The sequence below is a fragment of the Myotis yumanensis genome, unplaced genomic scaffold (genome assembly GCF_028538775.1).
Source record: "Myotis yumanensis isolate MYYU_CA2020_CCGP unplaced genomic scaffold, mMyoYum1.0.hap1 SCAF_1, whole genome shotgun sequence".
NCBI lineage: Eukaryota > Metazoa > Chordata > Mammalia > Chiroptera > Vespertilionidae > Myotis > Myotis yumanensis.
The window spans coordinates 17224281-17239652 of NW_027223752.1; the positions used below are offsets into that span (position 1 = coordinate 17224281).

Consider the following 15372-nt stretch of genomic DNA (forward strand, 5'->3'; position numbering starts at 1 on the left):
TGAGCTTTCTTCTCCTTTTGGATGAGGGGCGTCCTTCCCTTCATTTTGTAAATACATACCTGCAATTCCCAGTTCCCTCATTCTATGGAAATGTACCTGTTGCAGCTTTTCAGTTCCCTATTCTATGGAGATAAACCTTCTGCTGCTCTGCAGCCCTGTGCTGCTTCCATGGTCCCCTTAATTTCTAAAATTTCCTAAACCTATCATTTTTACCCCTAAAAATTCCTGTTTCAGTCCCCCCTCCGATTAGGAAACCCCACCTGCCATTAGGGACAGTGGACGCTGGTCTGTCTGACTGCTTCCTACTGGAAAGGGGTCATAGTTTGGGGGCAGCAGTCAGGGTCCTATCGGAAGTGGGCTAAGGGTCTGCGGTTCTATGTGGAGGACCATTTGTAGCTTTAAGACTTCTAACTGGAAGGATATGAACGTAACAAGCAATGGTTAAAGATGAGTAATAATAAAACAGTATAAACCAAGGTCTGAAGAGGGGAGCTAGTTAATAGAGATGGTATTATATATTTTGAGGCCTTTTCCTTTAGCTAAACTGCTTGCAGCAAGAAGTGCTTAATTATGGCAGACATTTTTCCCTGTTTGATTGAGGGCCTTCTTGAAAATAAGGATCATAGACTTGAGAAGTGGTCCTGGTCTGGTTGGTGGTAGTGGTAGTAATTCTGTAACAGCTGTAATGAAGGCTGCGACTCCTAAGGCCGTAAGAGTCTCTGATTGTGGTCGGGCTGCTTATAACATACTTAGCAGTTAGGGATTTGGAGAGCCAGTATGGCTGAAAAATTGGCTACATTAGGGATACAAAAAGGAGCTATAAGTAGGAGCATCTTATGGTGTTTCTGGGTCCTAGCAAGGACAGAAAAGGTATTAGCCTAGGGTTCAGGTGACACTTATGAAAAGACAGAATAAGAATTGTTAAAAAGATGAAAACACTGATTATCTAGAAATACTAGAGTATGTTACTTATTTGGCATTTATCGATTCTTCAGGATTCCTTTGAAAGAGAAGTTTTAGGTCCTTTAGAGGCTCACACGAGTAGAAATTGGTGATCTAGTTGATGGCAATGCAGCTTCGTCCTCTTGTGCTGGTATTCAAGACTCGCTCGAGACAGACAGATTTAGGAGTCGATGCTCCTGACCTGTGGGGAGAATTAAAGAGAGAAAGGCAGGAGAGTAAAAGGGCTTTTTGAGTTGTTCAAAGGCCTGCCCAAATAAATGAGGGCTGTTCCCGAAAACTCTGGGCAGCACTGTCCATGTTAGCTGACTGCTTTGATTATTAGAATCTTTTAAAGGCAAACAGGGACTGTGAATTAGGAGGCAGGGTATATAGAAAAAGTATCCTTGAGATCTAGTACTATAAACTACTCTGTGTCCTCTGGAATCTGGGCAAGTAAAGTATGAGGGTTAGGGACCTGTCTTTTTCACCCCTAAAAATTCCTGTTTCATCACGAAGGTGTTTATAAAGGTGATGCTAAGTAGCATCCTCAATAATCAATGCCACCTGGCCGCATAGACAGTTCTGCCACCACGAATCATCCTTTCAGTGAGTTACAAGGTATTTAAAATATTAAAGTTTCACTTTTGAATATCAATTTCAACTCAAAAATTGCACGGGTGAGGATACTTGCTGCGATGGCAAGGGAATGGTTCATGAAACATTGCAGTCTGTTGTATATAGCAAAACAGACAGCAGCTGAGAACCTTCCTTGCTTTGAAATAAATATGACTAATTCACAACACTGGTAAATTTATGTTTTAGTCAAATTTATAATGATTTTGATAAGCGGGAAGGCACTTGCAGGAGGTGCTATTAGAATGTTGAGCTAAAACGGAAAGGAAAAAAGTGAGATGACTTTGGCATGACATTAAAAAGAAATTACTTTCAGGTGTGTATGGTACATCATGTACTTTAGATACAAGACAAGAAAAAGGAGCAATCAAGAAAGATTTAGGCGGTCTGGAGGAGGAGGAGGAGGTGCAAATGAGAACCAAGAAGTGTGGAAATGAATGTATGTGAGGCATGTCTGAAGGAAGAGAAAAATCTGTAGGAAATAAAAATAAAAGAAGACCGAGTAACTTGTGCACGTGGGTGGAGGTGGGTTCGAATTAGGGGGAAATTCGGGCTAATAACAGCTCTTTGGAAGGCGCCACCATAGGAAGAAATATGAGAGAGAGAAATTCTAACTGCGAAAATTTGCAATACAAATGTTAGATGGCCAGAGGTCAGTAGGTGTTTGAAGAGTGAAAACAAGAGAGTCTCTTTCCTTGAAAGCAGGAGGTGTAGCTTTTAACCCTTCTTTCTGTCAGTTAACTCTGCTACTTCCTCTCCTGCCAGCTGATTTCCATGAGCTTGCATGAATGAGACCTAGTCTTTGAAAGTCAACCAGCTCTTTCCATGGTTATCCTTTTGCATCCTTAATGAAAAACTGCTCTTTAGGTAATTTCTAGAGGTTTATCGAACTCAGTATCTCCAGTGTATTTCAGCTTCTTCACCTGTTAATAGAAACACAAAATTATGAACAATGGAGAGGTTTCTGACTCAACATTAAGTCAAGTCAGATATGTAGAGGTCTCGAGCAGCTGAAACTAATCAACTAACAATGTATGTTCTTTTTTTTTTTTAAGGGAACAATAAAGAATCTGGTATTGTAATCCTAATTCTTAGAACCTATGAATACGTTAGGTTACATGACAAATGAGAATTAAGGTTGCAGGTGGAATTAAAATTGCTAGTCACTTGACCACCTTACAAGAAGGAGATTGTCCTGGATTATCTGGGTGAACCCAGCATAATCACAGTGGTCCTTCAAAATGGAAGAGAGAAAGGCAGAGAGGAGAGTCACATGGAGATGCTTCTACAGAAGAGGTCAGAATGATGCAATGTGTGAAGTGACTCGACCGCCATTGCTGACTTTGAAGATGGAGGAAGGGGCCATGAGCCAAGGAGTGCAGGCAGCCTCTTAAAGATGGAAAAGGCAAGAAAATAGACTTTCTCTTAGAGCTTCCGGAATAAATGCAGCTTTGCTGCACCCTGATTTTATCCTGGTGACATGCATGTCACTCTTCTAATCTACAGCATAAAATGATAAATTTGTGTTGCTTTAAGCCACCAAGTTTGTAGTCATTTGTCACAGCAGCAATAGGAAGTGAACAGAAGGTAAGTAAGGAGAGTAATCAGATGAGACGTGCAGACCACTCTTTAAAGACGTTTTGCCATGAAAGGAAGAGGAAAGAAAGGACGGGACATGCTGTATTTAGGAAAGATGGTAGTGTTTTAAAATCAGAGAGATAGTGTGTTTTTGAAATTTCACATTATTTGTGTGATTTCTGTGTTATTTTTATGCTTCTGAGAGACACAGCATCAGAGTGCTGCATCTGGCACTCCAGCTACTGTCACATAAAATTCTTTAAAAGCAAGTTAATTGCACTTGAATAAAAACCAGATATCTCTTGAGTGTTGCACTGATATGTCAATTATGTAAGAAAATTTCCTTAGCTTAATACTGACTAAAACTAACTAGACCCTAATAGTGCTTTATAGAAAACCTTAAATTTATGCTTATATTGAGAGAATAGCTTAAGTCAGGATATCATAAATTTGAATTTTATTTTAAAAACATTACAATTGAACTTAGTAATATTTTTCAATTCTATAAATTGTAATTGATGTCTAAATTTACAGCAGTTATCAATAATAATAGCTAATAGTCACCATATAATTAGTGCTTAGTGTTTGTCTGGCCCAGGATTAACCCTCAATTAAATTGTCATTTAATCCTCTTGACAATCTTACGTGGCAATTGGAATTATTTCTGTTCATTTTATAGATATAGGATATGAGCCATTCTCTGTTTAAAGAAGATCATTTAGCAAAATACAAAAGAGTTGAGATATAATCCTTTTATTCATATAACAAAAACATTTATTTTAATTTAATCAAGAAACCAGTAGTCTATGCAAGCATCATAGTAAGGTATTCCATTGTACGGACTGTAAATAAATCTCAATATAATTATAAATTGATAAATTTTTTTTGAAGAGTCATATTGATGAAATGTGCCTCACAGCTTCTGAGAACATGTCAGATTTATTTATTTGTTTATTTATCATTGTTGTCATGAATGTGGACTACTGATGAATGGTCCCCTTCTGTTCCTCAGTTATGAACAGAATAAGTCTTTACTTCCACTGAAAATATATCAAGTCCAACTGCTTGATATATTTTCTTTCTTTCTTTTGCACCATTAGAATTTCTGTGTCCTGGAAATGCCTATCAGATTAGTAAAAATGAAAGGTAATGATAATCAGTTGGTGAAAACATTTTTTAAAAGGCATTTATTCACTGTTGATGGGGTATATAGATGGCTATAGCTATTTAGAGGAAAACATTCATTAAAAATTGCAGCAGTTTTGATATGTACATATGTTGTAACTCAACAATCCAGTTTTAGGAATCTGTCCTGCTAATCTCTACTTGCCCAAGTGGACAAAATGCATGTGTAAGGGGGATTCTTGTGGCATTGTTTTCTTTTCGTTTTTATTATGTTCTAATTATTATAAGAATGAGAATGTTAATATGAAGTAAAGTTGGTTGAGGGCCAGAAAATCCCAGACTCCAGAGCTACAGAGGAGTTTGAGATGAAGGTAGCAAATACTTTTCATTGAAATATTTAGTGTTTTTTTTAAAAAATATATTTTATTGACTTTTTACAGAGAGGAAGGGAGAGAGACAGAGAGTTAGAAACATCGATCAGCTGCCTCCTGCACATCTCCCACTGTGGATGTGCCCGCAACCAAGGCACATGCCCCCTACTGGAATCGAACCCGGGACCTCTCAGTCCGCAGGCCGACGCTCTATCCACTGAGCCAAACCAGTCTTGGCTGAAATATTTAGTTTTATAGTACTTGTTTGTTATCAGGCACCACTCTTGGCATTTTTATATATTTCATTCGGTCCTTGCAAGCAACCCTTCAAGGCATGGATTACCATCTTTGTTTTACAAATGAGGTAGTCTGGGCTCTGGGAGTCAAGAGAGGTACCCAAGGTCTCATAGCTGGCATTTGGAAGAACGTGACTTCATTTCTCTACATAGCTCAGCCCATGTATGTTGACCTCGTTGGTGTGTCAGGAAAGCGTCATTATTTTCAACAGCAGAGAATTAGATGAGTGCGATGTTCAGTTTTTGACCTCTCTTGATCCTTTCCCGTTCATAATTATATTACAATTAATTACTTTTCTTAACACACAGCCATGATTGGGCCACCCCACTGCTTAGAGCCTCCCATTTTACTTGAGGAGGATATAATCTAAGCCCCAGCATCAGCCTATTTCATTCAGTCTCCCACTGTTATGCTCTGATGCCTGTGCTCCAACCAATCTGAGTAACCCCCTCACTCTTCCGTGAACATGCAGTTTTCTTTCCCTGTTCTGTGCTTAAATACTAGCTTGAGTTCAACTCTGGGTTTCAGTGTCTCCTAACAGACAAGTCACTCACTCTCTCTGACCCTTTGCTTTCCCATCTGCCTGGAGTCGTTGGGCTTAAATGGGACGATGCATGTGTTGAGTAGTTATTCTGTCAGAAAGTATTTATTGGGGGAAAAGAAAGGATTGCGGTGTGGTATGTGCAGCCGGGCAAGACAAGTGCAAGAAGAGAGTGCAAGAAGGGCATTCTTTTCTGAGGGGAAGAGGAAGTGTAGGGGAGGGCTGTTAAAACCATCCAGCTCTGTTGTAACCTTGGAGTTCTTCCTGTAGGGCTTTGAAACCCACATAGGGTGTGAGAGCCCCTCCCACAACCCCTCCCTATTCCTGTCTTGGTTAATTAAGGTCTCTGTCATAAATGTTGACACATGTGAAGTGTTGAGTACCAACCATGGCAGATAGTGATCCATAGTGGTGGCTGCATTAAAATAAAGCCTAAAAAAAGTACAAGAAGAAACTGGAACATCTTGTGGGATCAAGTCAGAAAGTGCAATAAATGAGGTGAAGGGGAAGCCCTTCCTTATGGGAGAATGCCAACCAACATAGAGACGGGTGGTGGGGTTAGAAAGTTGTCATTGGATTCTAAAATGGATGGGTGCTAGTTTGATGAGGAACAGGGTATTTTTACACAGTCTTAATTTGTCTCCCCACAATTTACCAGTTAATTACACAGGGAAACATAGTAACTTCATAGTGGGGAAACCTGGCGAACACCACCTTAATGACTCCACATTAATGACATGATCAGGATTAACACCAGTATTCGAAAAATTAACATCACATGCTTCCTGATATATTCTAAGACAGATGGTCAGCTTTCACAGGCAAGTAGATTAAGGTGATAACCATTTCTTTGATGGTCCTTCCAAGAATACATAACCTGCATTTAATAATAAAAAAGCATTAGGTAAAACCCAAATTGAAGGTTGGCCCTCAGAATGACTGGCCTAGCCTCTTCAAGATGTCAAGAAAGACCGAGGGTTCCAGACTAAAGAGCTATGATAGCCATGGGTCCTGCACTGGAAAAAAGTAGCTACAAAGAGCAGTCATTGGGGCAAATGACAAAATTTGACTAGGGAGTATAAATTAGATTTTTTTTATCATACTTAGTTTTGACATGGATGGTTGTACTCTGTTTATATGAAAGGATGTTCTTTTTCTTAGGAGATGCACACTGAAGGATTTGGGGATAGGAACATGATGTCTCTAGTTTACTTTCAACAGCAAAGGAAAAATATGCACATATGTAAAAACAGAGAGACTACTAAAGCAAGTGAAGCAAAATATAAACAATCGGTAGATTTGCATAATAGGAATATGGAGGTTTCTTGTACTGTTTTTGCAAATATTTTTGTAAGCATGAAATTATACCAAGATACATTTTCTTAAAAACCCAAGTTTAAGGCATTGTGACCCAGATATAAAGGAATTTTCACCAGCCCTTCTAGACTAATGCCAGGTTTCATGCCACTGTCCCTGTAATGCTAGCCTGTGAAACAAGATTAAAGTATAATTTTTCCAAAACAGCATTAGAGTTGTAGCTTTCTCCTGCTCTGACTTTGCTCCAGTCATTTTTGTGGCATATCCAGAAAGACATATCGATTACACATATTGTCCTTTGTATGTATGTATGTATTATTTCTCATGACTGAACATTTGATGAGGTTTGGACTGCAGATACTTCGAGGTTCTAAACTCTGGCAAGAATTTAGAATGTAGCTCTTCTAGGTTTCCAAATTCAGATGCTTCTGCTTTAACAGGCAGGTAGATTAAGGTGATAACCTCTTAGGAAAGAGTGTAGATACTCCTGTAGGCAAGGCCAAGTACTTTAATGAGAGAACAACCCTGGGTTCACTCCTATAAGAAATAAATTTGAAAAAAATAAAAATAAAAATAAATTCGCTCTGAAATTCGGTGCCATAAATATGTCAGTGTTCATTTTAGCTTGGCACATTCTCCCAAAAAGATTGACATATTGTTTACCTATCTGCTACCTACTATTCATTTTTGGAAAGGTGCATAGGAAATCTTGGAAAATAAGGAATTGGCTTAAAAATAGTGACTGTTAAAAGGAAAGCTGGGATTTTTCTTTGTGTCTTGTTTTGTTCTGTTCATTTTTTAGTATAGTCATTGAAGTGGCAGTTGTTTCAATACTCATTGGTGATGGCTGAGGGTTCTGATATGCTGTATTTGAGAAACTGTATTTAAATATATGTAGAACTCGTGTAATAGTTTTAATGGCAATACTCTATGCAAATTCATTTGATTGTAGTTCAGGCTAGTCATTATCTTATGAAACTGTATTGTATATGAATTTAGTAATATATTCTTATGAAACTGTATACTAAGAATTATACCAAAAGTCATATATTAAAGTCAGTGCCTTGTGGTTAATCCATATTGATTAAAAGGAAACACTTCCATTAGTTTATGAACACAAGTCAAAGAAAGAAAAATATATTTCATTTTTAGATTATATAAATGGTGGAGAACTTTTTACTCATCTTTCTCAAAGAGAGCGTTTCACAGAGCACGAGGTGCAGATCTATATTGGAGAGATTGTGCTCGCCCTCGAACATCTCCACAAGGTAAGATGCTCAACCTTTGGGGTTTCTCTCTTTGAAAAATCTACTAACCGAAGTCATGATGGAGCTAAGACAGCTAATGTTTTTACGTGTCATTGTCTTTGTGGTGATTGTGAAAGCACACTTGTAGACCCTTAACCTCATTTCTCAATTTTATAGTTCTCTCTCTCTCTTTTTTAATATATTTGTATTGATTTCAGAGAGGAAGGGAAAGGGAGAGAGAGAGAGAAACATCAATGATGAGAGAGAATCATTGATCAACTGCCTCTTGCATGTGCCCCGTAGTGGTTGAGCCCACATCCCAACTCAGGCATGTGCCCTGACCAGGAATCGAACCCATAACCTCCTGATTTATAGGTCGGCGCTCAACCACTGAGCCCCACTGGCCGGGCTATAGTTCTCTTTTTTAAAATCTGCTTTCTTTAGTAGTTCCTGTGATGCAGATTTAAAATGCAGAGCCTGAGTAATATTCTGTCTTTTTTTTTTTTAATGAAAAATCCTAATGCTTATTACAAAGTATCATCAAAATAAAATTTTTCATTCTTAAGTATTATTTTGTATTAGTTTCAGGTGTGTATAGCATAGTGATTAGCTAATAATATACTTTACAAAGTAGTCCCCCGATATTTCCAGTACCTACCTGGTATCATGCATAGTTATCACAGTAACTTTTCCCTTCTTAAAATAACCTTTACAATAAAGCCAAAGTCATAATACGTATTTCCTTAGTAGAGACTCACTTCCCTTTATATCTTCACGGTGTATTTCCTGCTGAGGTTGGAGAAGATGAGTTATTTGAAAGAAGCATCTACCTGTGCTACCCCGCTTCCTCACTGTCCACCCTGGCTTGTTTTTGTCATTGTTTTGTTTCTGAGACCCTCTCTCACGCCCTCCCTCCCGCCCTCATGTAGCATGAACTTAGTTTCTAAAAACATTCCATGAAATTCATGTCTGTGATGCAGTTTGAACTCTATAAAATTAGTTTAAGCTTTTAAAAACATTGTCTCAGATACTATTAATCTCGATCCAAGAAACTTTGACTAAAAAAACTTTTTTTTAACTTAATGAGGAAGAATTGTGGAAGCGGTTATTATGTGCCTCAGAAATAGAAAGCACTAAAGCAATTTTTACCAAAGGCCTGTGAGGCTGCAAGGAGACTGGCATGGCTTGAGTCACTGAATTAGGATGATGTAGGCACACCATAAAGCCACTCTTCTTCTTTGTTTTGTATTCATATCCACACTAGATTACAGGTGACCATAGGAAAGAATGAAGAGAATCGAAGGGAAAAGACAGGACCAAAGAGGGAATTTTTAAAGAGGCAGGGAGATTAGAATGGCAAGATGGAGGCAATGGATGGCAGAGGCTCTGAGAAAAAATGAGGAGTTTTAAGAAAAAAAGTGAGGGAATCAAGAAAAAGGTAGATCCGGCCCATCCGGCCCAGAACAGAAATGAGGCTGGGCAGGTGGAGGGAGATGGGGTTCAGAATAGGAATCTTAAGGGAAGTGAATGAAAAATATGTAAGAATAGGGGCAAAAGAAAGAAAGCTCCAGGGGCAGGGCTGCAGTGCCCTGGAGAGAGTAACGGGGAGCGAGGAGGGAGTGAGCTGAGCTGAGATGATGGGAGCTGAAATCTCTGTTCCTTTTGATAGACTTGTTGATATGGTGACAAGCTTTATGCCTGCGATTATTTTTGTGGGATATACAGTAGTTAGGACATCTTTTTTTCTCTCTCTCTCAAATGATAAGAATTTTATTAAAAGAGGGAGAGTTATTCTGTAGCACCGAAGCAAACTTTTATAGTAAATTTTCAGCAAGGTATTCTAGCTATTACAAAGTTTTTAAAAAGGCTTCCGAATTATCCTTAAAAATAAAGTTTCAGTTAGGTGCCTAAACACTTAAAAATGGGGTATATTATATACACACAAAATAGAGCAGTTTCACGAAGGACATCTTTTTATACATGAACCAAATCAGGCCCAGGAATAGGCAGAAAATACCTTTTTATTTTATGTTTAGGAGTATTAGATGTAGTTTTTAATGGCATGAAAACGATGGTGGAGAAGGCCATAAATTCCTGAGCGAAAACTAACAAAATACAGAGCTCTGAGGGGAAAGCTTAGTAAATTGAGTTTTTAATTTGTGTGAAAGCTTTAATTTTGTTTATGAAAGGAAAATCCATGAACATTCATTATCATTAAAACAGGGTAATCAGAAACACAGAAATAAGAGAACATGATGAATTCTGAATATAAATGTACTTGATATGGAGTGGAAATAATCTAGCAGGTCAGATCTCAGCTAAGTTTCTCTTAATCTTCCTACCCTAAAAAGGTAAATACAAAGAAGTAGAACACAAAGCCAGTTTTGTTAGTCTTGATATAGCTGCCAGCACTGATTTTCCCAGGAAGAGACAAAAATGGGAGTTTATTTGGAAGAACTGTGGGAATAAAAACAAAGGAGTGACCATTGTGGGATCCAGTGCCATTAGAGAGGTGAAGGATATGAACTGGCCAAGAAGGCACCTACACATCACTGGGGTGAGGATGGGAGCACCCACACATCACTGGGGTGAGGATGGGAGCACCCACACATCACCTGGGGTGAGGATGGGAGCACCCACACATCACTGGGGTGAGGATGGAAGCACCCACACATCACCTGGGGTGAGGATGGGAGCACCCACACATCACCTGGGGTGAGGATGGGAGCACCCACACATCACCTGGGGTGAGGATGGGAGCACCCACACATCACTGGGGTGAGGGTGGGAGCTGTGACAAGAATAGAGACAGGAAGCAGCAGTGGTCATCGGGGAGACTCTACAGAAGGTCCAGCAGGGATGGACCCTCACTACACAGAGAACGGAGACCTGTGGGAGGGGCCCGGGGAACCCCGCAGTTGAGCCCGAGATGGAGGGACTTACATTTGCCCTGTTCAGTGACTAAGACCCATTATAACATCCTGAGAATGCCTTGTTTGTTTATTTTTGTTTGTTTGTTTTTAAGGTAGATAAAGACTTTTGGAAATTGTTATTTTTAAATGCATATTTATTTGTTTTTACAGTTGGGGATTATATACCGTGACATTAAGCTTGAGAATATTCTGCTTGATTCTAATGGCCATGTGGTGCTGACAGATTTTGGTCTGAGTAAGGAGTTTGTGGCTGATGAAGTGAGTATGATATTTTAATTTAAAGTTAGTAATGACAATATAAACAGTGATGAAAAATTAGCTATGGAGTAAGCATTTAACAGGATAGTACCATATGGATTATGGATCTTTGTGCAGATTTGCCTCAAGGAGCATTTGGCATGGATGACTATAAAGATTTTTAGTTTAAAATTACCATGGAACCATCCTGTTAGAATTGCAGTAAATCTTTGATGAGTATATCATAATTCTCCAGTTTAAAACAAAACAAAACTATGCATTTAACTTTCCCCATCAAATATAACTAAAAAATTTAAATAACCCTTTGGGGCCTTTAGGTCTGGCTTAGGTGGTAGCCAATAGAGAATAGGAAACAAAGCACATGCAATTACATTGTAATTCCAGAGTAGGACGTGGCATGTTGTGATGGCCCTTTGAATTCATTTGACAAGAAAGAGAAGACTCTACCAGACTTAATTCTTTAATAAACTTACTGGGTTTGGTGGTGTTGTTTTTTCTTATATGAACTAAAATGTAATAGCTCATCTGCAGATTTTAAATATGGAGGACTTTGCATTTTTAATACTGATTAGAGTTTGTTCAATATTACAAGTACATTTAATGACATTTAAAATTGTACATCTATTAGCTGTAATTAAATATTTTTGTAGCAGTTGTAATAAAAATTATATTTTTACATTACTAGTTATTTGGCATAACTAAGTAAATATGAATGCCAATTCATTACTATCGGAGAAATTACTGGTACAGAATACAGAATCACAGTAAAATTTTTGCTATAAAGGACTTTGTTTGAAACATCATAATTGGGTTCCAAATTAGGCGTTTCCGTTTCTGATGGCTTGCTTTTTGGAATATTGCTAAAGCAGCCCTAGGTGAATTAGTTAAGTTCCAAAACTATAAAATCTAAAGATCTCAATTTTTAAATCGTATCTATGTCCACTCAATTTACTTATTTAACAAATATTTGTTGACCACTTATTATGCTAGGTACTGGATAATATGATGATGAATAAAATAGAAATAGTGTCTGACCTCATGAAGTTGGTTAAAATAATATATTATCTTTGACAAAAAATCATAGTTATAAAATAGATTAGATGAATTTTTGAGAAATATACTTCAAATTTGATTTTTAATACTTTTTCTCCTTTGCAAAAATTTTAGTGGCAACTTCAGTAAAATGTGACTGATTAAATATGTTAACACTACAGGCCCGATGCCCGAAAGTTTGTGCAAGAGTAGGCCTTCCTTCCCCCAGCTGCCGGAACCGGCTTCCCTCTGGCACCTGGGACCCGGGCTGGCTTCCCTCCAACCCCAGCTTGGTCAGGAAAGACATCTGGAAGATATCTGGTCTAATTAGCATATTACCCTTTTATTATTATAGATTTGCTTCCTCATGAAACCCCACTATAAGTGAAAGTCAAGGAGTAAAATAGGAATGCACTCAAAAGGGAGAGAAGAAAATATCAATCAGATTTTGGAAGATGAACAGCAGAAATATTAGTTGTAACCGATATTCATTTGTATTAAAATATCATCTTTCTTGGAATGGGTTTTTCTTTTGTCCATTTCTATTCTCTCTCCTTGGTTTTCAGCTTAAACTGGCCTTTTTAATCACAGTGAATTCCTAAGCCAGTGATGTGAGAAGCACCAAAGCAGGCTAATGCATCTCTGGCCCCCAGAGAGGATCAAGAATTAGGGACACCAGATACCCCTCAAAGTAGGGGAGCAGGTGATAACAGGACACAGGAGGTTTGGAAGTCTGTATAAGTAGGTAGCCCCCAGATCTCATGTCTACCCCATTCACAGAGGCAAGTGTGCCTTTCTTACCTTCGTGGAAGACTGAAAAAAATGGACAGACTGTGGGTTCTGGGGCAGTAGGCACAGCTGAGGGTGAGGACACCATGTTGAAGCTAGTGATGAAGTGAAAGTTGACACACTGAACTATGGAACTCCAGGGCTTCTTTCTGCCCTTCACTCTGCAAACTTGGCTTCCTAGACAGGAAGATTCCTCTCTGAGAAATGGAGAACAAAAGTCTGCAGATGCTGTCAGCAGTTCGTTTGACCAGTGAACTGGCCCAGCCACATCTGCCTACAGCAAGCTATGAGGGAGGGTGAAGGGAGGGGGTGGGGAGAGCTACAGGAGGGTGGGGCAGCAGACAGAGCTACTGGAGGGCGGCAGCGAGCTACTGGCGCACAGATTTGTGCGCAGGGCTACTAGTATATATATATTGATTGATTTCAGAGGGAGAGGGAGAGAGAGAGAGAGAGAGAAACATTAATGAGGAAAGAGAGTCATTGATCGGCTGCCTCCTGTATGCCCCCTACTGGGGATAGAGCCTGCAACCCGGGCATGTGCCCTTGACTGGAATCAAACCTGGGACCCTTCAGTCTGCAGGCCGATGCTCTATTGACTGAGCCAAACCAGCTAGGGCCATATTTAATTTTTTGAGGAGCCTGCATACTGTTTTCCATAGTGGCTACACCAGTCTGCATTCGCACCAGCAGTGTACTAGGGTTCCCTTTTTTCCTCATCCTTGCCAGCACTTGTCATTTGTTGATTTGTTGATGGTAGCCATCCTGACAGGTGGGAGGCAATACCTCATTGTCATGACTTTGAGTAGTTTTTCATGTCTCTTGGCCATCTGTATGTTCACTTTGGAGAAGGTCTATTTAAGTCCTTTGCCCATTTTTTAATTGGATTGTTTGTCTTTTGTTAAGTTGTATGAGTTCCTTTTATATTTTGGATATTAACCTTTTATCAGATGTATCATTGGCAAATATATTCTCCCATGCAGTGGGCTTTTCCTTTTGGTGATGGTTTCTTTTGCTGTGCAGAAGCTTTTTATTTTGATGTAGTCCCATTTATTTATTTTCTCCTTAGTTTCCTTTGCCCTATGAGATGTATCTGTAAACATATTGCTACGAGAGTTGTCTTTTTCTTCTAGGATTTTTATAGTTTCCCAGCTTACATTTAGGTCTTTTATCGATTTTGAGTTTATTCTTGTGTATGGTGTAAGTTGGTGGTCTGGTTTCATTTTTTTTCATATATCCGTCCAATTTTCCCAACACCGTTTATCAAAGAGACTGTCTTGACTCCTTTGTATGTTCTTGCCTCCTTTGTCAAGTATTAATGGCTTGGGTTTATTTCTGGGATTTCTGTTCCATTGATCTATATGCCTGTTTTTATGCCAGTACCAGGCTGTTTTGATTATAGTGGCTTTGAGGTATAACTTGATATCTGGTATTGTGATCCCTCCAGCTTTGTTCTTCTTTCTCAAGGTTGCTGTGGCTATTCAGGGTCTCTTTTGGTTCCATATAAATTTTTGGAGTATTTGCTCTAGATCTGTGAAATATGCCTTTGGTATTTTAATAGGGAATTTGTAGATTGCTTTAGGGAGTATAGACATTTTAATGATGTTAATTCTACCAGTCCATGGACACGGTATATTCTTCCACTTGTTTATATCTTCTTCTATCTCTTTTTTCAATGTATGAACCATTTATACATTCACTCATTCACTCCATCAATTTGGTGAGGGCATTCTATGTGCTAGACATTAACTATGTTCTGGTAATACAAGGGAATCACTTAATAATCCCATATTTATGGGTACCTGTGTCTGATCATTTGGCAGATGTTGGCCTTTGGGGACAGAAAAATATTAGTATCAAACCCCAAAATAAACAAAAATCAAACATGGATCAGAGTTGTTGGATTTTAATACAGATTAGTCAGCTATGCTATGTGGCTAAATCAGGTGACTCCTCACAAGAGAGCCTTGTGTTTCTGCCGGTCATGTCAACAGCTGCTCTTCAAGGGAAGGAAAGGTATTCTCGTCAGATACTATAGTTTTTGAGCACTGAGTTGTTTAGGATGTTATTTTTCTTCTAGTTTTATTTAACTACATGCAGATTCATTTTAATAATCTGTTATGAAAATTTTTAAGTGCTCAATGTTAAATTATGAAAACAGAGAATGTACGTACCATATTTAAGAATAGGGTAATTAATAACTCATAAATGAATCACCTTGACATTATCTATAATAATAAAAGTGTAATATGCAAATTTACCGAACAGCCGAACAGCAGAATGACCGTCTTGACGACCATGCTATGACACAC

At 38.6% G+C, this 15372-nt stretch overlaps 1 protein-coding gene across 6 annotated transcripts in view; it reads left to right on the plus strand.

Moving 5' to 3' along the window:
• Positions 1-15372, plus strand: part of RPS6KA5 (ribosomal protein S6 kinase A5) — a 121752-nt gene that overhangs the window by 49614 nt on the left and 56766 nt on the right. For 5 of the 6 annotated variants that reach the window (XM_070414863.1, XM_070414883.1, XM_070414873.1 and 2 more), the window contains exons 4-5: positions 7957-8072; positions 11135-11242. The exons of the other annotated variant lie outside the window; for it this stretch is intronic. In XM_070414863.1, coding sequence (XP_070270964.1) covers positions 7957-8072; positions 11135-11242 — 224 coding nt within the window. The remainder of the gene's footprint in view (positions 1-7956; positions 8073-11134; positions 11243-15372) is intronic. 6 annotated transcript variants of the gene reach the window in all.